Source organism: Equus przewalskii, chromosome 31 (assembly GCF_037783145.1).
Source record: "Equus przewalskii isolate Varuska chromosome 31, EquPr2, whole genome shotgun sequence".
Classification (NCBI taxonomy): Eukaryota; Metazoa; Chordata; class Mammalia; order Perissodactyla; family Equidae; genus Equus; species Equus przewalskii.
Genome location: NC_091861.1, coordinates 7,811,128 through 7,833,572, shown reverse-complemented (window position 1 = coordinate 7,833,572; position 22,445 = coordinate 7,811,128). Strand labels below are relative to the sequence as shown.

Genomic DNA, 22,445 nt, shown 5'->3' with positions numbered 1-22,445 from the left:
CAGCTCTGGTGTTGTGAGGGCATCTGACTCACTGTTGAAGTGGAATCACATGGTCTGGCACCCTTATGGGTTTTCAGATTTTTTAAAATGTATAATTATTTTGTTTTTGAGCAAACAGTATATGCATTTGGTAAAAAATGATTTTTTTTCAAGGTGCAAATGCTTATTCAGTGGAAGCATATTCCCTCCTTCCAGGCGGTCGCTGTTGCCAGTATCTGGGTGAACTCCCAGCACCAGTCTTTTCTTTCTTTCTTTTTTTTTTGGTGAGGAAGGTTGGCCCTGAGCTAACACCTGCTGTCAATCTTCCTCTTTTTGCTTGAGGAAGGTTGTTGCTGAGCTAACATCTGTGCTAATCTTCCTCTGTTTTATTGGGATGCAGCCACAGTGTGGCCTGATGAGTGGTGCCATGTCTGCACCTGGGATCTGAACCTGTGAACCCTGGGTTGCCAAGGCCGAGAGCCTGAACTTAACCACTACACCACCAGACCAGGCCCCCAGCATCAGTCTTCAACACAGACACGTGTGACCCTTGGTCCACACAAAAAGCACCTGATAATTCTACACACTTTTCTGCAGCCCGTCTTCTCACTTAACTGTATATCACAGAGATCTCTCTAGATCAGCATATGGATTTACCTCTTTTTCTTCACCTTCTATGTAGTATCCACTGTATGAATATGTCACAGCTTACTTCATCAGTTCCCAGTTGATGAATGTTCAGATTGCTTCCAATCTTCTACTTTTAACAACAACAAAAAAAGCTGCTGTGGCTGTTCTTGTCCATAGGACATTTTACAGAAATGTAAGTTCAGTATTTGGGGAGGTAAATTCCTGGAACTCAAATTGCTGGGTCGAAGGCCATCTGTAGTTTACATTTTGACAGTTATTATAAAATTGCTTTCCATCCAGTTTTTTTATTTAAATAAGTGGTCTGAATACTTGGAGCCCAGTGGGACAGCCTTTTCTGCCTGCAAGAGCGATGGCGCCATCCTTGACAATGTCCTTGAGGGGCCACACGCTGCACTGTACCTGCCCTTGATAACATTCCTTTTATGTGATTGGGACAGCAGGAAAATGTTTATCATATAAATGTCTCAGAGGTGGAGCATTCCGACAGCACAGAAAGTTCCGAAGACTGAGCATTTGTCCTTGAGAGTCTGTCCACTGGGGGACTTGACATATTTTCTTTTCCCCCTGACTTCCTCAATTAGTTAGGATTGCATTATGCTTTATATAATAGAAAACTCAAACTAACAGTGGCTTAAACAATATAGAAGTGTATTTCCCGGTCATACAGAGGAATTTGGGGAGTCAGTAGTCCAGGGCTGGGCTGGTGGCTCATGGTGAATCCAAGCTTCTTTCATCTTTCTCCATCATCATTCTAGCACTGACTTCCATCCTCAAGATCACTTTATGGTCCAAAATGGCTCCCTGAGTCCAGCCATCATGTCTGTGTCCCAGGAAGCCTGAAGAGAAAGGGGAAGGACAAAAGGTTCATGCTTCACAGCTAAGTCAGGGCTCCTTACATCGTCTTCCACATGCGTGCAGGGCCCATATACTCTACGTACGTTGTACACGGGGCAACCGTAGAGGATGCCATTCACATCGCCAACATTGTGGATTTGCATTTTTATTTACAAGCACTTTTCTAGCAGATGGCAATGAGGTGTGTTTTTCTGACAGTATTTTGAGGAATGGGTGTCTTTTCCTAATTCACGCAAAGGCACTGCCTGGGCCACAGATGGCTCTGCCTCAAATACACTTAACAACTCTTTGTCAGCACTGAACCACTCTGTCCTTCTGAGCTGCAAGGGGGACCAAGAAATGGAGTGTTTAGCTTGGCTTCTCCAACTAAAATAAAAATTCCATTGCCAAGAAAGAAGGGGAAAACATAGCTGGCACTCTGCCCCGCTCTCTCCATCTGATGGCGTGTTTGCTGGAGCGACCAGCTCTCTAAAGGAGTCGGGGTGGAGCATTGGGTATTGATTAACCTCCTGTCCGATCACCTGTTTATCACGCAAGCACGAAATGCTCGCATCCCCAAGCGTATTTCCTCACCTCGCTCCTCTCCGCGTGTAATTTACAGCGGGGTCGTCCGAATTGCAAACACGATTTGTAAGTCAAAATTCCTGGGTCGGCTTCATTGTGATGAAATAATTTATCAAAGAGATAAGATAGGGACTCCTTTCAGCTAACACAGAAAGAAATGAAATGACTGCACTTCGACATTCGTGATCGTCAGCTCTTCCACTGAACGTGGACGTCGATTCTTGTGTTTCCTCGCCTACGCCATGCACTTTTTTACTTCCATGCCTTTGTACATCCTCTCTTTTCTCCCTGGATTTGTCCCCATGCCACTGTTATTTTCTGCCTGGTAAACTCCTATTCATCCTTAAAAACCCTGCTCAGTGACCCCTTCTCTGTGAAACCTTTGAGGCAGACTTAACAACTCCTACTTTTGCACACTTCTCTTCCATCTGTGTACATATATTATTGTATCTGGCACTAGAAGGGTGTTGTTTATTCATCTGTTTGTCCATCCTACGACAGCAGGAACTCCTGCAGGTACAGGGCTGTCTGTGTCTTATTCCCTGTGCCTGCAAAGCACGTGACTCATAGTCACATGCAGCGTCTGCTGAACCACTGTCTGGTCCAAAAGCAAATTTATACTTGCTTTTCCAAGACACGAATCCAAATCTCTTATTTACTCCAAAAACAAATGACTTCTTGATACTTTCCAGACCAAATTCAAATTACAGAAAAAGAGTTCACTTGAGTTTTTACTATCAATCTTAAAATGAATCCTAAGTTTTAACACTTGTATTTTTGCCCCAAGCATAACAGAAACACTGCATTTGTTTAAATTATTAGATTGATGTTCCTTTTAACAGTCCCAGAGAACAAAGCACCTACCCTGTTTGACCTCCTATATTTAAAACTGTCCTTTGTGAGTCAGACCCAAGAAAACTAATAAATTGCTCCACTTGCGTCATTTTTCACTTTCAAATAGTTTACATTTAGTCAACCTTTTTTTTTGTGTGTGTGTGAGGAAGGTTGTTGCTGAGCTAACATCAGTGCCCATCTTCCTCTATTTTATGTGGGACGTCACCACAGTGTGGCTGGACAAGCGGTGCTAGGTCCGTACCTGGGATCCGGACCTGCGAACCCCAGGCCACCGAAGCAGAGGCATATGAACTTAACCAGCACACCCCAACCCCATCCCCTCCCTTCAGTCAATCTTTTAAGGATAAAGGTCATCATATTACTCAACTAATTTATTCAACTTGAACTCACTCTTGATTTTTTTTCAAGTTTCAAAAACGTGTGCCCAGAACTTGACCTCCCTCTAGAATTGGGGGAATTACGCTGTATATAATCTGGTTTCTTATCAGAGCAGTCAGTCGTAGAGTCTCAGGTTTCCCTGTAAGCATAGCCTCTTATAACTAAATGACCATTGTCCTCCAGTTATTGTGTTTAAAAAACAAAATCAGGCTTTGCAACAAAAACTACATTTTCCTCCCTGGGCAAGCTAATCTTTTTCTTAGGAAGGGTAGCACGGCTCTGAGACAAAGTGCTCTCATTCAGACAGCCTTCCCCTCCCCACCCAACTCTCCCAGGAGAGTATTTTGTCACTAGTTTGGAAAAGCGCATTCCAAAACAACAGCCTAATCGGATAAAATATATTTCTGGGACTTCTGGGGTAGATCCGTCGAGCTCTAATTCCAGGTGCTAGCAGGACAAAGCTGGCCCTCTCGTTTTGTGTTGTGTCACTTCTGAATTTTTCATAGTGACTCCTAAGCAGTGATGTTTTGAAGAGGTGAGAATATTTTCTACACCAGCAGGAGCCGACCACACAGAAGAGATAAATGGAGCTCTCTTTGGAAATATGAAGGCTTAGCAAAGGGAAGTCAACCCCTAATTTGGAAATGTAATTTTTCCGGACGAATAACAAAGAGGAGCTGACACAACCCCAAGGACCTGTTTTGCAAAACACTGATAGCCAAAGATGTACCTCGCCTTGTGCTTGCCTTCATCCTCCCAAGTCATGTCCTTGGTGAGGCATCCGGGAAGGACAGCAGATGGCCTTGGACCACAGGGGCTGCTTCCAGCCTGTTTGTGCACGTAGGCTGTGGCTGGGCCCTGGGGCGTGGGCTAAAAATCTAATAGGGACAGGGATTCCTCCGGGTTCTCTTCCAGCACAGAGATTCCGTGCAGTAATAGGGGATTTAAGTGAAGGGAAAGGAACAGACTTTGGTGGAGCACATGCTTTGAGCTGGCCAATCCTCACAGACAGCCTGCGGGGTCGGCGTTATTCTCCCCGTTTCACAGCCAAGGCCACAGACGCTCAGAGTGGTTTGGCACCCTGCCCAGAGCCCCTCAACTGGTAAATGGTGGAGCTGGGATTTGAACTACTGGAACGGGGAAGCAAGCTAGAAGCTCCCTTCTTGTAAACTCCGAGATGTTCCAGCTCCTACAGTCAGAGGTAGTCAGAGCTGCTGTCTGCGGGTCCCGTGGAAGGGGAGTCCTCCAGGGAAGCCAGCCTGGCTCCTCAAATGCTGACAGCCCCGTGGGCCACCATGCTTCCCCAAACTCACTGAGTATTTGCATTGTACTCCGTGTTTGGTGGAACTGGGAGGCAACACGCTCCCTGGGCGCCCGCTGCCGAGGTCTGCCCGCGTCCAGGACTCAGGCTACGTGGCTGACTTCTGAATCAGCAGGCCTCCCTGAGTCGAGAAGCAGAGCCCAGGCGGGTTGTCACAGTTGAGGGGCAGCATCGGGCTAGGAGAGGGCCTGTGACGTGGCCACCCCGGGCTCATGATGGAGCACCTCCCCCGCAGGGACTGCTCAGTGCACCCCTGAACTGTGTCACTGCACCTGCCCAAGGCCTGCTCCCCAGGTCTCTCCTTTCTGGGGTACGTACGGACCAATCCCTTTTTGCACATTGTAATCACTGGGGAGCTCTGAAAAATATGAGTGCTTGGGCCCAGCTCCCGCCACCAACGGCAAACACCATTCTCACGTATCTCCTTAGAGTTTTGCTCGTCTTTGTCCTTTACGTAAACGGCATCGTGTGATATGTGCTCTTCTGGGGCTGGCCTCTTTGGCTCAGCGCTGGCTGTGGGATTCGTCCTCGTCTCTGTGCGTGGTTGCAGACGCTTTGTTTTCGTTGGATGGTGCTCCATCGTGTGAATGGACCACAATCTATGCACGGGCTTTTGGGTTGTTTCTGGTTTGGGGCCTTGGCAAAAAGTGCTGCCAGGAATGTTCTACTTTGTGACTTTTGGTAAACATGTGGACACATTTGGGTTGAGTCTATGCCCAGAACTGAACTGCTGAGTCATAGAGTTTGCAGTGTCCCATTCTAGTAGATTCTGTCAAATAGTTTTCCAGCTCAATCTTATGAAAGTCTCCTGTTACATTTGGATTTAACTAGCTTCTCCCTGGGACCATTAGCTCGGCTCCAGTGTTAATGGTACCCCCGACATACCTCCTACCTTAAAGGTTAACGTCTTACTTGAGTCCAGTGGCAGGACGGCGGCCCACCAGCCTCCCAGCTTCCGGAGTGTGGTTCCATGGACACTGAGCGCCTCCGGATGCAGAGCGCTGTGCTGGGCAGCCGGGGAGACAGAAGAAATGGAAGATTGCATTCGAGCCAGAGGAGGGGCAAGAAGGGGAAAGGGACAGTGACTCGGAAGCCACAGCAGCCTTCGCCAGCTTCTTGCAGAGCTCTCCAAAGTCCCCTTGCCTCAGCCATCCCACCACGTGCTGGGCAGCGAGCAGCCATCTGTGGGCTGGTGGAGGCCACGACAGCACAGGAAGACGCTCAGGACCCAGCTGGCCAACAACCCCTGGCGACCTTGAGCAGAATCATTTGCCCTCGCTGAGCCTCAGCCCCTTGTGTCGTGATGGGCTCGGCTATGACAGTATTCAGTTCTGTGGTTTATCAGCCACCTTTATAAAGAAGACCTGGTGGGATTTAGGGCTGAGAAGGACCTAATCTCTATCTGTGAGAAGCACACAGTTTCATCGTACGGAAAAATCCTCCCCAGGGAGCAAAGCCCAGGAGCAGAGGAGCTCTGGGGCCGGGTGCGGGCGCGGGCCGGGCATCCGGCTGCTACGTTAGAATCCCACCTCCCCACCTGCTGGCTGTTCCATCTTGCACAGCTTCCTCAATCTCAGTCTTCTCATCTGTCGAATGGGACTGTTGTGGGCAGTGAATGAGTTGAATGATACCAAGAGCTCAGAGCAGTGTCCGAGGAGGCCCTCCCTGTCGTTGCTCGTTCCCCTCAGGCCCTGAGCCCCCAGGGGGAGAAGGCGTGGGGACAGGAGTTGAGGGGAGGGTGGGAGCACGCGCCGCTCCGGGCCAGAGGAGAGACTCGGCTGGCTCCCGAAGAGAAAGAGCAGGGACTTGACAGGGGAGATGGAGGGTGTCCTAGGATTTGGAGAAGCTGCCTAGGGTGGCTTCAGGCTCCAGAGCGGGGCTGCCTCGCGTGTCTGGCTAAGAGTGTAGACTGTAGCTTGCAGGCGGTACGAAAAACAGGTTATGGAATTTCTCTGGTTCCCCTCCCAGGAACAGAGAGCTGGTAACACGTGAGAGGTGGCCTGCTGAGGCTTTCCCAGGCCTGGCTGGGCCCCGGTGCCCCTGGAGCTGCCGCGCTTGCTGCAGGTCTCTGATGGGATCTCGGACACGATGAATGCAGGGCAGTGGGTCCACCTTCCCCAGAGGGTCTTAACCAGGAGGGCAGCTCAGGTACCCGGCTTTCTGCATAGGACCACCCCACCAGTCTGCGGGCAGGGGGCTCAGGGGGCTCCGCTCCCCTGTCAGCTCGGAGACAGCGTTATCTCTCTGCCTTTCCTCTCGGTCCTATGGAAGGGCCACAGCCCCTCTCACCTTGGGCCCAAGTGTTCATTCAACAGCTGTTGGTGGGATCCCTGCACCTGCCACAGCTGGGCTGGGTGTTCACTAGGGTGCCTTGGAAAGCAAGATGCACAACCCAGGGCGGCCCAGTGGTGTAGTGGTTAAGTTCATGTGCTCTGCTTTGGCGGCCTGGGATTCGCAGGTTTGGATCCTGGGCATGGACCTACACACTGTTCATCAGGCCATGCTGTGGTGGCATCCCACACACAAAATGGAGGAAGATTGGCACAGATGTTAGCTCAGCAACAATCTTCCTCAAGCAAAAAGAGGAAGATCGGCAACAGATGTTAGCTCAGGGCCACTCTTCCTCACCAAAAAAGAAAAAAAAATAGCCCAGCCTTCTCAGAGTTTATAATCCAGTGCAGAGCAGGGGTTCTCAAGGTGTGGTCCCCAGACCAGCAACAGCAACAGCACCTAGGAACTTGTTAGAAATGCAAATTCTCCAGCCTCATGCCAGACTGCTTGAATCAGAAACTCCATTTGACTAGCTCCCCAGGTGACTCCAACCCATCCTAAAGATGAACCACTGATCGACAGTTGGGCTCTCAGCTGAGGGCAGTTTTCCCCGCAGGGAACATTTGGCCACGTCTGGGACATGTTTGGTTGTCAGACTGCAGGAGAGAGGTGCTACCGGCATCTAGTGGGTGGAGGCCAGGGATGCTGCTTAACGCCCCACGGTACACAGGACAGCCGTCATAGCAAAGCATCAGCGGGGCCAAAACGTCCAGTGTGCCGCGGTTGAGAAAGCTGCCTAGAGCTGCCCTGTAGAGGGCAGGGAGGGCACCGGTTCTTCACGCCCGTTACCCCAGATGTGTCACTCCCTGGCCACATGACCTGGGGCGAGTTGCTTCCCCACACCCCTGCCTCAGTTTCCCCAGCTATGAAGAGAAGGAGTTGGACTCAAGGCTGCTGAAGTCCTTTCCAGCTTGATGTTCAGTGGTTCCGACCCAGTGACAGGTTGGCCCCATGGAGGTGGGGCCGATGCAGCCTTTCTCTTGCTCCTCCCTGCCACCTGGCCGAGAGAGAGGCCCTGGGGAGGGGGACTCTGTCATCTGCCTGGTGCCACACCCGCCCCAACCCCAGCCGCTGCTGCCAGAGTGCAGCTGGCCTTGGGTTTCCTGGCGCACAGTCCATCTCCCTATTGTGGGCAACATTTGCTCCCGTGGCCCAACCCCAAGGAGCCGGCCCTGGGAGGAAAGGGAGCTGCCAGCTGGCTCCACACCGCTGCCTGCTGCCTCCAGGGGGTTGGGCTGGCAGAGTGGTACCCTCTCTCCTGAGCCTCCAGCCTCAGTTTCCCCATACTCTAAGGAGAGCAGGCGCCCTGGCAAAGGAAGTCCAGAGGCCTGAGGGCAGCTGCAGCACCTGGACCCCCTGGCCTGCTGGGGCCTGCCCTTCCTTGGCCTGCCAGCCCCCTGGGCAGCTCAGTTCTCACGCCCAGGCCAGGAGACTGGTATGGAGCCGAATGGCCAACTCCCTGGCCCACCACCTCCTCCCCCGTTGAACCACAGCTCCTCTAGGCCAGGAAGGGGAGGGTCTTGTTCCTCGTTATTTCATTTTTTTGGAAAAGATGTGCAAGCTTAGGAGACACACTGGGGCGGGTGGTCGCGGCCCCCATGAGCCGTGGTTCACTGTGCTCTGGGGGTCCCAGAGAGCAGGTATGAAGACTTGAGGCTGAAAACAGGTGTGGAGGGGAGGCGAGCTAGGGGAGGGGGCTGTGACACGCCCAGCGACAGGTGGAGAATGAATGCTTTGGCTACAAATTCTAATCCTCACAATTGCAGTGTGACTGGGGGAAGCCCTTGCCTGCTCTGATTCTTGCCTCAAATAGGTGAAAAGGAAAGTCAAGTTCAATGAATTCTGGCTCCTGAGTGGATGGATTTGCATGTATCCTGGTTTAGCACATCCCTGAAGAGCCACCTGCAGACAGTCAGTGCCTGTCGCAGCAGGCTAACCTTGAACACCTTACCTCGTATGCAATTAAGACCCATTGTTAGATAAAGGGAGGGAACTAGGTGAGAGATCAACACACTTCACTAAAGCCTGCTTTGTAATCTGAGATCAGTGGCTGCTCACCATCCTTGAACCAGGTACTGATATTCTTATCTTAATTAGGGTACGCATCAAAGGGCTTTATAATTTCTCTTTGAATCTGTTACTTTGCCCTGGGCGTGCCAGCATGGGCTGTCGCAATACGCCTTGTCCTGATTCTGTGGGTTTAGATGGGACCCTTGGACACTGATCGTTTCAACACACCGTCCCCGGGCCAGCCTGGCTCATTTTGCTGCTTGAAGTCCAGGAGAGATAACCACACTGCACACACATCAGATCTGCTGAGTCGGAATGACCCAGCGATTGTAAAAAGGCAGTGGGGATGGGGGGAACCTGCAGCGGGCCCCTTGGGTGTCGCTGTGTGCAGACCAGGATATAAAAGTTGGGCATTTAGATCCAAGGCAGGTGACAGCGGTGCTCACGGCCTCTCTGTGCTGGAGTCACGGAAGGAGGGCGCTTTGTAAAGCTCTGGTGGGAGGTTGAAGGGGTTCTCGTTCTTTGTTGTTTATTACGATTGCAGCTCCCTGACAACATTGTGCAAAAATGTGTCTTATTTACTTCCACTGTGTACACTGATTGCACAAATATTGGCAGAATACAGTGCTGCGCCAGGCAGTATGCTGGGCACTGAGGTCAAGGCAATGACCAGGACAGACACAGACCTTGCCCTCCCGAGCTCCAGACTATTGTATGTGACCGCTTGCCAGGTGAACTTCATCCACCTGCTTCTGCTGCTGGGGGCAGCTCTGCTCTCTGCTTCTGCCTCCTCCCACACGCTCCCCACGTACCCTCCAGACCCGCTGTCCCTTGCCTTGTTTTAGCTATAGGAATGCTGGTTCCAGCCACCTACCTGATCAGCAGACACAGAGAGGGCCAGGCACTGTTGGTGCTTGGGGTTGGAAGATGGAAGCCAGGGCCTGTCTTTAGTCTGGGGATAGTGCCCACGCCCTCACCCCACGTGCCACATCTCGGCTGGGATAGCAGGGGCCTGCTCCCTAGCACAGCTTAGGCTATCAGTACACGTGGAGAGAATGAGACCTTGAACCACTTCAGATTTCACAACCCAAAGCGGGAGATGGAGGTTCAAGGTTGGACAGGCAGGGTGCGGTTCCCAGGAAGAATGCTGCAGTGGATTCTAAGTGCGCCAGTGACCTGAGAGATCGGCCAGGAAAGCTGTCACAGGAGTCTAAGCGTGGGTGACAAGGGCTCTGGGTCAGAAGAGGGGGTTGAATCTGAGCGGCATCAGTGATATCGAACCTGAAGTGAGTTCGCTCACCCGTTGTGCAGCAAGCCAGTCTCTGATACCGGGTGTAGGGGAAGAAAGTGGGAATCTTAATGCACAGCGCTGAGCAAGGAGAACAAGTTGCTAACAGTGTCATCCCGAACTCCCCAAAAAGCTTCAAGCAAGGGTTTTTGTTTGGCGTTTTAGGTAGGGCAGGGGGAGCATGTGGCCTTGGGGGCTGAAGAGTCCTCTGCACAGGCGTGACCATCTGTTCTACATGTTGCTCATGGTGGATTTTCAGTCTTTGACGTCTAAAGTTTACAATCAGTCGTTTTAGCTTCTCAATGTTCCTGCAAGATGATTAGAGTCAGGCGGGGCTGTCACAAGCTCCTCTCTTATCAGCGGCCCTCCTGCTGTTCTGCAAGGCGAGCTCACAAACTTTGGTTACTTTGTTTCTCACATTAACCCTGTGAGTGCGAGGCACAGTTTCACCCTAATCCCGGGAAATTCTAACTCCTTTATCCTTGGTTTCAATCTCTCTTGATCATTCCTCATTCTTGAGGGGTTTGGGGTGACGACAGATCTAGCTACTTCCTGCTGAATTGGGGCATAGGTTGTTTCATCTCATTGAACCAGTTTTTAATAAGGCAGTGATGCAGGTGGGCTCCCAAAGTTAGGCCTGTATCATGTAAGTAAGTAACCAGGTATTTAATAAGAAGTATTTTTAGAGAAAAAAAAAAAAACAAGGTTAATGGTTGAGTAAAATATAAACCAGTTCCTGACCCCAGGGGGCAGTGAATCAAGAAGATTCAAGTCAGGGTCAAAAGCATCTTTTGCAGTTTGAATGTCTCTGATGGTGTCATCAGATTCTCAGGTATCTTTCTGAGTGGCTTACACAGCAGCCGGCATGAATCTTTCTTAAGTTTATATCAAGATGTTCAGCTTTAGTTTGCAGGGCTTCAGGAAAAACGGCAGGTTTAGTTTTCAAATTCTGAATGAAAATGGTGGAAAACATTAGTTTGGAGATTTGTTATCTCAGATATTTCAGGAGACTAGAAGAAGTTAGAATCTAGTGCAGTTTACGGGTAGAAAATAAACCTCAGAGACAATTGACAGAACTAAAATACAACATCCACAAATGTGTATTATAGTTTTTATTGAAACATAATTTTTCTCTCTAGAATTACCCTCCTTTTTATCAAAGATAGCCAAATTAAGACCCACTGGTTTACAAAATAAGTCTAGTTTCGGTAAACGTGGCCCATTCATTTACATAAGTACAGCAAGAATAGCAATTGATCTTTTAATTAGTTCCTGCTTTGCCGGAAGATTTTATAAAGAATCTCAGATTGAACTTTAAAGGCCTCTCAAGGCCAGGAAAGTTAGACCAAGAACTTGTCATCAGACTTTGCCTGTAATACCTACAGATTTGAGTGAGTTCCTCTCTACGTGAGGTCCCCCAAAATATCCTGGGGTTCTTTGCTCCTGTCAGAGGGAGTGACATTTTTTACTCAACCATACCAGGTTACTGAGAACCCTGTGAGCAGGTACCTGGCCAATATTTTTAAGTGGCTTTATTCCAGAAAGTCAATGTTTAGTCCTCAAAAGCTGTCTTGTCATATTCGAGCCTGTATGTTACTCTCAAATGTGACATTCCAGTCAAAGCCTTGGTAATATAACCAGTGTTTCCAATTGTGTCCTGCTGTAAGAACAGATTCTTATTGAACTTATGCAAACAATTATATTCACATGAAAATAACCATACTCACACACTTACTAAGAGTTTTCAGATTCTGGAGGGATCAGGTAGGAGAAAAAAAAATAAATGCTTTAATTTTGTTTACAAATTGTTATAAGTCATAGTTTCTTAAGAGAAAAGAGAAAAAGATTTTCTTAAACCTGAAAAAGACAAAACATTAATCAGCAATATCTTAAACAAAAAAGTCATAAAAATTATAAACATCCTCATTAATTTAGTCTCATATAATTAATTCTTGATCTTGATCTTCTGTTAGCAGTTTTGTGAGGCCATAGGTTTTTCAGTAACAGTTCTATAATTTCTTACTCAGCTCAGTTTTATAGTCTGAAAGTTTATCAGAAACCTGTACTCTAGAGTAAGCACCAGAGTCCTTTTCATGGATTTTTTTTTTTAAAGATTGGCACCTGAGCTAACAACTGTTGCCAATCTTCTTTTTTTTTTCCTGCTTTTTTTCCTCCCCAAAGCCCCCCAGTACATAGTTGCATATTTTAGTTGTGGGTCCTTCTAGTTGTGGCATGTGGGACGCCGCCTCAGCGTGGCCTGATGAGCAGCGCCATGTCCGTACCCAGGATCTGAACTGGTGAAACCCTGGGCCGCCGAAGCGGAGCACATGAACTTAAGCACTCGGCCACGGGGCCGGCCCCTCATGAATGTTTTTAAAGATGAAACACATCCGCAAAAACATCAGAGTAAAAGAACAACTATCTATAAATAACAAAACATTCAAAAATGGCAATTGACAGACACCTGACCACTTCTATGACATATAACACTCTGAGATAATAACCAGAATTGTGATTGATAACCAAGACAGATCAGAATTTTAGGAATGTTATATAATTTTTTACAGTACTTATATTAATAACATTTACCTACACAATATAACCTGGGAAGATTTATCATCATTTATTTGACAATGCTTCCCATGTAATTTAATATACCAAGTAGGTCTAATTAGTCTATTCTCTCTCTTTGTAGAAAGACAGAATAAACTCTTTGAGAAGTCCCAGGGCCCATTGGAAATTCTCAAAGATTTTTTTTAAGTCAAAAGAAATACTTCACCCAGGATTCAAACTTTGGGAGAATTTGTCAAAAATATCAAAAGGGTTTAAAACACTTGGTCAAAAAGGAAACAATGCTTAGTTATTCATTCAATCAAGGTGATGACAGAAGATGTCAAGGGCAAACAGAGAGAGTTTAAACAGTTTTTTAAAAAAAAAAAACAGTAAAGAAACCTCAGTCTCTTTGAACATAAGAAGTTATTTTAACAAAACGTAGCTTTTCTGTCTTTTAGGTAGACTCACTGAAAAATAAAGAAAAACCTCTTATAACCTCCATATCAAGAGCAGACCAAAAGCTTAAGAACATTATCTTTTTAAGAGTGAGAAAGCCAAATTCTAATTTTGCACCAGCTTACGCTTGATGTTGAAACTCATTCATTTAATTGAATTCATTTAAATGTCAGCCAGCTTGACCATGCACAAAATTTCTCAGGGTTTTATTTCCACAAATCTTTTGTCACTTACTTTTAACATTCAAAATTTGTCCCATGTTTTCTTTTTTTGTTTTTTTCCCCAGTACTTTAGGACATATTTATCTTTTGTAACAAAACTAACAAAAATATCTCTATTTTTTTATCTTCTTTACTGAAAACATACATTTTACTTTCCTTGTATACAGAAACATGTATTTTCTCATAGAAAATTCCCCAGCATGCACAAAACATGTTTATCAATAAACCTAATCATCTTTCAGTTTTTCTGAGATAAGAAACCAAAGGCAGACAAATCTATGCTTAGTAATCAATTTCTAATATTTTATCTTATGTGGCAATGACCTAGATACTCAAATTTCTGTCATTTAATTTAGCAAAACTCTAAAGTTTTAAGTTGCCAAAAGATTTTGGAAGCTGTTTTTCAAGCATACAGACCATAAAACATAATTATTATACTCAAAAACTCCTATCCATTTTCATCTGTCTAAATCATTTGTTCCCAACAATTAGGTTTAGATTTCTCAAAAAACTTCCCGTGACATTAAAACAGTTAGCCATTCATCTTAAGTTGTTTTAAGTACATACATCATAACACATAATTGTTGTTAAAAAGTACCCCCCAAAACTTTTCTTTTTTACATCTATTTAGTTTACCTCTTCTCAACAATTATATTTAGATTGCCTGCAGAAACTTCATGAGACGTCAAACAAAATCTGCTATTATTCTAAGTTATTACTTTTGCTGACACATTTTATAACAGAGACAACACGTCTGCATCATATCCGAGGCTGATAACTCTGAGGACATGTCTATTTTAAATTAAACCAGCACACTTAAATAAGCTCTCAGTTATCAAAGCTTAATTTTATCGTGTTAAACAACTTTGTCTCTTAGACGTTTCTGCGTGTTAATTAAAGACTGCATTCCATCATGAGAGATTTTGAATCCTCTCTTTTCAGCGTGACCCTTAAGGTGGACTCCTCTGAAACAGAGTTTCCCCAGAGAGATCGTTACAATTTTAAATTATCTCAAAAGTTTACTTATTTTTCTTGCTTAATTTTAGATCAGGAATTTCGGGGGAGTTGAAGTGGGGAAGCTCAGCAAGAGAGGAGAGACGAGCAGCAGATTCATCTTTAGCTACTGGCATGTTTAATTATTTATTTTCTTTTAAAGAGGCAGTAAAGCACTCCTGATTTTATTTAGAAGTCTCAAAAGATTAAAACAGGCTTCCCGGTAGTTATTTAACTTTGTAGCTGGCTTTTTCCAATTGTATATGTAAATACATCAGTTTGGGTAAACTGAAATTGCCCCATTTAAATATACCAATTTTTACAAAACTATATCTTAATTTTAAGTTTAATTCTAACATATTAGAATTTTATTAGCAAGTTTTGGTATTACAGTACTGTGTAGGGGAAGCATTTCCAGCCAGGTGTGACATCTATTTCCAAAAAAACATCCAGGCAGGGGCCGGCCCCATGGCCAAGGGGTTAAGTTCACACGCTCCGCTTTGGCAGCCCAGGGTTTCTCCAGTTCGGATCCTGGGCGCAAACATGGCACCACTCATCAGGCCACGCTGAGGCGGCATCCCACATGCCACAACTAGAAGGACCCACAACTAAAATATACAACTATGTACTGGGGGGCTTTGGGGAGAAGAAGAAGAAGAAAGAAAAGAAGATTGGCAACAGATGTTAGCTCAGGTGCCAACCTTTAAAAAAAAATCCGGGCAAAGTTGATATAATATTATGTATAAAACACTTGTTAAACACTTTAATCTTTATAGTCTTATTAACCTTGGTAGCCTAACTATTGCACCAAATAATTGTTGGTCAGCTTTCTTATTGTGATTTCTGTCTTCTGGCTTTTTAATTTTTTTTCAAACTGGGGTAAATAGAACAGGCCTATCTGATGTCCTTTAATGTTGGGGAGCCAATAAGGGGTCCCTTTAGCCCATCCAACCTTAGGCAGTGTTTTATTAAAACCTTTGTTTCAACTTTATTCATGTGTGTTCCATTGATCCCGTTTTCCCTTTTTTTTTTTTGAGGAAGATTAGCCCTGAGCTAACTGCTGCCAATCCTCCTCTTTTTGCTGAGGAAGACTGGCCCTGAGCTAACATCCGTGCCCATCTTCCTCCACTTTATATGTGGGACGCCGACCACAGCATGGCTTGCCAAGTGGTGCCATGTCTGCACCCAGGATCCGAACCGGCGAACCCTGGGCTGCCAAGAAGCAGAATGTGCACACTTAACCGCTGCGCCACCTGACTGCCCCCCGTTTTCCTTTTAATAACTAGTTAAAGATTTCCATCCTGTTGGGATGAGTCCTGTGACTCTTCCCTTTCTGATTTTTCTTTGTTAACTTAATGTTTTCATTAGCATCTGTAAGACCATGAGAAGGTGAGACCCCAAGTTTAAGTTCTTAAGAGTAGTCATTGTATTTTTCTTTTAATTTGGTCTTTTCATAGGTACCAATAAAACAGCTGTTTGTGATGAGAGCTCTCGAAAAATCTTCCAACTTAAAGATCCATTGTTGGGCCATTTTTTTCCCTTCTGGAGTCTAAAGATTATTGTGGCCATGTGGTGTGACAAAAGAAAATCATCCCTCTTTAGACATTGGTTTATAACTATAGGTCGACCAGTGAGTCAAACTTTTTCCCAAGGGGCTCTTAGGTGGAATAGATGTGGCACCTCTCTTGTTAACACTTTTAAAAGGACAGACAAACAAACAACAACCAGAGATCCAACAACCGTGCTTTCCCAGAAACCCTTGGCCAGCAAATGGAAGCCAGAACAAAGAAACCAAAACCAAAGTGCTTCCAGTCCCAGCTTAGTACGTGTCCTACACTCAGGGGGTGCCCAACAAATGAAGATCCGCCCCACAGATATTCCCAAATGAGCAAGGACAAGGGACCTCGGTGTGCATACTGGACGACTTACCCAATCTGGTTGAGCCATCTCGACCTTAAAACAAATGGAGCCCAGAGGGCTGCCAGGTTCCCATTATTTCTGGCTGGTCCTGTTGGAAAAGGTTAGCACATGGACAAAAACAAAAACTGCCATCTACTCACAAGAGACGTCTTCCTAAGCCCTGAACCTAGTTTCTTCCACCACCAAAGCAAAAGCACCAAGCGACGTCTGGCCAGCATCCAGTCGCTTGCGGCTGTCCCTGAGACAAGGGGCTCAGTCAGCTGCAGGACAGCTTCCAAGAGCAGCTTTTACCCAGAGGCCAGAGTGCCACAGGTGAGACGTGCACTTGGGACATTGTCCCATCTGGGTTGCCAAATTGGTATCAAACCTGAAGTGAGTTCGCTCACCTGTTGTGCAGCAAGCCAATCTCTGACTCCGGGTGTAGGGGAAGAAAGTAGGAATTTTGTCATTGCACAGTCCTGAGCAAGGAGAAAAGGCAGCTAACGCTATCATCCTGAACTCCCTGAAAAGCTCCAAGCAAGCGTTTTTGTTTGGGGTTTTAGGTAGGGGAGGGGGAGCATGTGGCCTTGGGGGCTGAAGAGTCCTCTGCACAGGCGTGACCATCTGTTCTACATGTTGCACATGGTGGATTTTCAGTCTTTGACGTCTAGAGTTTACAATCAGTCGTTTTAGCTTCTCAATGTTCTTGCAAGATGCTTAGTCAGGCCGGGGGCTGTCACAAGCTCCTCTCTTATCAGCGGCCCTCCTGCTGTTCTGCAAGGTGAGCTCAGAAACTTTGGTTATTTTGTTTCTCACGTTAACCCTGTGAGTGCGAGGCACAGTTTCACCCTAATCCCGGGAAATTTTCGCTCCTTTGTCCTTGGTTTCAGCAGGACTTGGTGAGGGACAGGTGTGAGGGGAGAATTAGAGATGGTTCCAGGGACTGAGTATGGGAGCTCAGAGGTCAGTGGGGTCACTGGCAGAAACAGGGCGTCAGATTTCCACCCCGCTGCAGGAAAGGGAGGGAGCCAACGCCAATGTAGGTCTGTCCAGAACCTTCATTAAGGACCACTATGGACGAATATTTCAAGAAATGGCCCCCAGTGGCCCAGTTCTCAGTTTAGAGGGGCAGCTCCTGCCAGGAGCAGACCTCAGGGCCTCAGCAAGCCCCCAGCAAGGCCCTGTGGCAAATAGAGGACACAGTAGGGTGGGTTTCCTAGCAGGGTCCTCCTCCTGCCTCAGTTTCCAAGACAGGGCTGGAGCCGGGGAGGGGCTCTACCGAGGCCTTGTCTGAGACACGATCATTTCCCCTCCACTTGGGTCCTAACTGCTCTGCGTCCAGCAGAAGCTCGGCTGGCTCTGGCACGAGCACCGTGTCTGCGCCCATGCACGTTTCCGTGAGCTGGAAGCTCCCGTGGGTTCCTTCTCTGGGAATGCGGAAGAAAACAATGCTGGGCCACGGTCTGCCTGGTATTGGTTTGCAGGAACTAAGCTCTTCTTTTTTCCCTTTCTGAGAAAAAAGACACAGGAATCAGGCAAATGGGGATTAAAACAGCTGAGTTTATACAAATTGTCATGGGCAACTCTATAGAGGCAGAATGTAGATTAGGGGTTGCTTAGGGCCTGGGGTGGGGCAGGGGGCAGTCGGGGGTGATAGCTAATGGGGATGGAGTTGCTCTTTGTGGCGATGAAAATGTTCTACAACTGTGGTTACGTGTGCACAAATCTGTGAATCTACTAAAAATCATCGGGTTGTACACTTTAAAGATTTTATTTTTCCTCTTTCTCCCCAAAGCCCCCCGGTAAATAGTTGCGTATTTTTAGTTGTGGGTCCTTCTAGTTGTGGCATATGGGACGCCAACCCAGCATGGCTTGGTGAGCGGTGCCATGTCCACGCCCAGGAGTCGAACCAGCAAAACCCTGAGCCGCCGAAGCGGAGCGCGCGAACTTAACCACTCGGCCACGGGGCCAGCCCAGGGGTTGTACACTTTAAATGGGTGGATTATGTGCTCTGTGAATCATGTGTCAATAAGGCTGTCAAACAAAATCCAGCTGAGATGTGTGGCCATGTTTGGGCTGCCTAAGACTCTTCCTCCCTCTCCCCACCCCACCCCCGCCCCGAATTGAACTTAACCTTCAAACCTGTCCCCTTGCCGCTTACATACATCCCGAGGACAGGCCCCTCTCAGAGAGAGACAGCGAGGGGCTGAGCCTCAGCCCCATTCCCTCTCCTGAGCCCACCACTCAGAGAAGTCGCTGCTCTCCGGTAGGGGTAGGGGGCCCAAGGGTGGGAGAGGCTTCTCAGAAGCTTCTGGAGCAGAAGGCCCCTCAGAGAAACTTGGGGCCTCAGGAATGCAGCCCCCAACACCAGGGTTATGCAGAAGCCAACCCGGCTTCATTTTTTCCCAATTTGATTAGTAGATTTCATAGCTCAGTAGGATAATGGGTGACTTTTGTCTCTTTTTCTATTGTTTTCCAATCTTTCTATACTATGCTTATGTTACTTTTTAGGGCAAAAGGACATAAAATCAGGGATTGGGTGGGAGAGAAATTGGAAGTTTGGCCTCTCTGGCGGGGGGTCGAGGTCTGGCTGGGTGGCCTCTGTTGCTAATGGGTTCTATCCACTCCACAGGAGTCATGTGGCTGGAAATTCTGCTCACCTCCGTGCTGGGCTTTGTTATCTACTGGTTCGTCTCCAGGGACAAGGAGGAAACTTTGCCGCTTGAAGATGGGTGGTGGGGGCCTGGGTCGAGGCCCACGGGCCGGGAGGATGAGAGCATCCGTCCTTTCAAGGTGGAAACGTCAGATGAGGAGATCAACGTAAGGCTCCTTTTTCTGAGCAGAGCTGAGAGACGGGAGGGCCAGGGAGCCCCTTCTGCGGTTTCCCTGTAACCAGGTTGGGCCTTAGGCTGGGGCTGGGGAGGGCCCAGGCCTTGGGAAGGGCCCCTCTTGGGAGGGTTTTTTTATAGTCTGCTCTTCTTCCAGGTGCACCTGGGCAGGTGCAGTTGCCCCAGAGAGGGGTACCCAGCTCACCCGCTCTGCCCGTCGTCTCCCTTCTTCTCCTTCCCTCTTCTGTCTCCTTTCCCCTACCCAAGGCCGGGCAGTGACTAGGCAGAAGAGGGGGTGCCAGCTGGACCCAGTTACATGCATCAAAGGTCACAGAAAGCAGCTGTTTTGCCTCCTTTGTGCCCCGCCTGAGCTTGTAGGAGAAAGTGAGCAGGTTCTCGTCAGGGCCTGGGCGGAGATCCTAAGAGAAGGCAAGACCATGGCGACATAAAATGCCGAAGCACAGAAAACCTGTGGCGGGGCCAGTGTTGGTTAAGCACCACTGTGTGTCAGCCACTCATGGTCACGCTCAGTCCCTGCAGGAGTCTTGTAGGCTGAAGACTATTGTTGCATCTTACACATGCACAAACTGAAGCTCAGAGAGGTAAAGCCGTTTGTCCAAGGTGACCGAGATGATAGGCAGAAGGGTTTGGACTCAGAGCTGTCTCATTCCAAAGCCACTGCCCCCTCCTCCGCACTGCGCTGGAGGCAGGAAGGATGTGACCATGACCATGACCGTGACCATGACCGTAACCATGATTGTGACTGGCGGGGTGGGCTGATCTGAGAGCCAGGCTTGAGCTGGGCCGGGAGGGTGGGAGGGAGCTGGGATGTCCCCACCCATTCTCGTTTTCATTCTGTGGGTATGTGAGTACCTACTGTGTGCAGGCACATAGCTGGGGGCTTGGAAGAAGAGAGAGTCAAATAGCTCAGAGTCCAATAGTTGAGAAAAGAAGTGTGCACAGAGAAAAGTTAACTAGAAGATTAATAGGGATAAATGCCATGAAAAGTGGTGAGAAAAAAGTCAGGAGAGTTCCGAGGAGGATGGGATTGAAAAAACAGAAACTAGGCTGCACCCCAGAGAAACCAGGCTGCTGCTCCCTTGGTGGGACTTGATAAGGCCTCGCCATTTATGACAGAGGCTGAGCCCTGAGGATAACTTCTTTCGTGGGTTCTTAGACTCGGGTCTAAGATTTCTAAAATCTGCTTGGGGGTGACTGAGGTGCCTGGGAGGAAACCCTGGGAACGGCAACACTTGAGATCTCTGTGCGTGGACTTGAACTTCCCCCAGCAAGGCTGGTCTCAGTGGCCTCACGCTCACCCATCAGACTTGCGCCGTCTCTCCTGGTCTCTAATTTTCATACCAACTGAGTTATAATGCATCATTGAGTCAATGGGGCGCATCCACCCGGCCACCTGTTTTTGCACAACCCCCATGCTATGAATAGTTTTTACATCTTTAAACGGTTGGAAAAAATCAAAATAAGAATAATTTCTCATGACATGTGAAAATTATATGGCATTCAAATTTCGGTGTCCGTAAGTAAGGTTTTATTGGAAAACAGCCACGTCCATTAGTCCACATATTGTCCACGGCTGCTTCCACACTACATGGACAGAGTGGAGTAGTTGCAGCTCAAAAAGCTTAAAATATTTACTCTCTAACCCTTTACAAAAAGATTTGCCAGCCCCTGCTATATGTTCCCTGCTAAGGCTAGGAAACTTAAAGATGCGTATTGTGTATTGTTCATACATTTAAAAACTGAGAGATGAGAGGTAAACCTCAAGTCGAAAGTGAGGACACATATGTTGGGGTAAGAGCTGCTGTGGTGGGGAACAGGAGGTTTCTTCTGGGACAAGCCTGACACCCTGAGCGCGGCCTCCAGACCGACGCCCGCTCCCCTCCCGCTCTCCCATGAGGCTTGGCTTGGCCTCTTCTGTGGCACTGTGTCCTGTGGCTGTAGGGTGAGCTCTGTCTTCTGGAAACAGAGTTTCTCTTGTGCTCTGCCCCACCCACCCCGTCCCCTTGGGGTCCTGCGTTTTGCTCCAGGACTTACACCAGAGGATCGACAAGGCCCGTTTGACCCCGCCGTTGGAGGACAGCCGCTTCCACTACGGTTTCAACTCCAACTATCTGAAGCAAATCGTCTCCTACTGGCGGAATGAATTTGACTGGAAGAAACAGGTGGAGATTCTCAACAGATACCCCCACTTCAAGACCAAGATTGAAGGTACGTTTCCAAAACACCAGCCGGAGGGCATCGTACGTCCCAGGAACGGCCTTCTTAGACGCCCGACTTAGACGAAGCTGGGGAGACCCAGAACCCAGTTTTTGGTCACTGAAACGTATTTATAAGGTGTAACCTCACCAGGATGCAAAAATAATGCAAAATCCCACAAATCTATGGTCTTTAGAGCTAGACAGGAAATAATTGAAAAACCAAAGAAATGCAGGATCCAGTCGAGTGGTGGAACAGTCTTTGAGAGATGGGAATGGCCTTGGTCAGCTCAGCCCCTCCTTGAGGTTTTGGAGTCCACCATATTGTGACTGTTAAAGGGTACTCAGCCTGCCAGTCGAGGTCCTAAGAAACGTTGTTCTGTCTCTGTATCTCTAGACCTCATGTCCCAACTAGATCATAGGTTGTCACACCACTTCACCTGGAAGAGAGGGTGTCTCTCAAAATTTTCTTGGGAAGGTAACCTCAAGATCACTTGGGATGAAGTGATAGTTTCCTTAGTGGAAAAGCATTTTTTAATCCCAGAAAGATTTAGAATCAAATTTAGAAATGTTTAAGAAAATCAAACTCATGCTGTTAATTTAAAATTTTTACTTATTTATTTTTAATTGTGTAAAATATACATAACCATTTTAGTCATTAAGTGAACGCTGTCAAGTGAATGCCACAGTTCAGGGGCATTAAGTACATTTACATTGCTATGCAACTGTCACTGTCATCCATCTTCAGAACTTTTCTTACTTTGCAAAACAGAAACTCTGTACCCAGTAAACAGTAATTCCCCATTTTCCTCTCTCCCTAGCCTCTGGAAACCACCATTCCGCTTTCTGTCTCTATGAATTTAAGTCTGAATTCTGTATCTGAGTAGCTCATGTGAGTGGAATCACACAAAATTTGTCCCTCTGGCTGGCTTGTTGCACTCAGCATAATGTCCTCAAGGTTCATCCATGTTGAAGCACATGTCAGAATTTCCTTCCTTTTTAAGGCTGAATAATAACCCTTTGTGTGTATTGAACCACGTTTTGTTT

The 22,445-nt window shown here is 47.4% G+C and overlaps 1 protein-coding gene and 1 long non-coding RNA gene across 10 annotated transcripts in view; one reads left to right on the top strand and one right to left on the bottom strand.

Annotated features, from left to right (window-relative positions):
* EPHX1 (epoxide hydrolase 1) overlaps positions 1 to 22,445 on the top strand; it is a 53,867-nt gene that overhangs the window by 17,607 nt on the left and 13,815 nt on the right. For 6 of the 9 annotated variants that reach the window (XM_070602685.1, XM_070602678.1, XM_070602677.1 and 3 more), the window contains exons 2-3: positions 18,987 to 19,174; positions 21,231 to 21,411. In XM_070602685.1, the coding sequence (XP_070458786.1) occupies positions 18,992 to 19,174; positions 21,231 to 21,411 (364 nt within the window). In that variant the 5' untranslated portion in view covers positions 18,987 to 18,991. Of the gene's footprint in view, positions 1 to 14,513; positions 14,589 to 18,413; positions 18,627 to 18,986; positions 19,175 to 21,230; positions 21,412 to 22,445 lie in introns of those variants that run through there. The other 3 variants (XM_070602680.1, XM_070602684.1, XM_070602681.1) reach the window with 3 other exon arrangements.
* LOC139080702 (uncharacterized) lies at positions 1,262 to 9,950 on the bottom strand. Its single transcript, XR_011535417.1, has 3 exons — positions 9,819 to 9,950; positions 5,516 to 5,609; positions 1,262 to 1,466 (listed from the first exon to the last, which is right to left on the bottom strand). It is a non-coding gene; the product is annotated as an uncharacterized lncRNA (long non-coding RNA).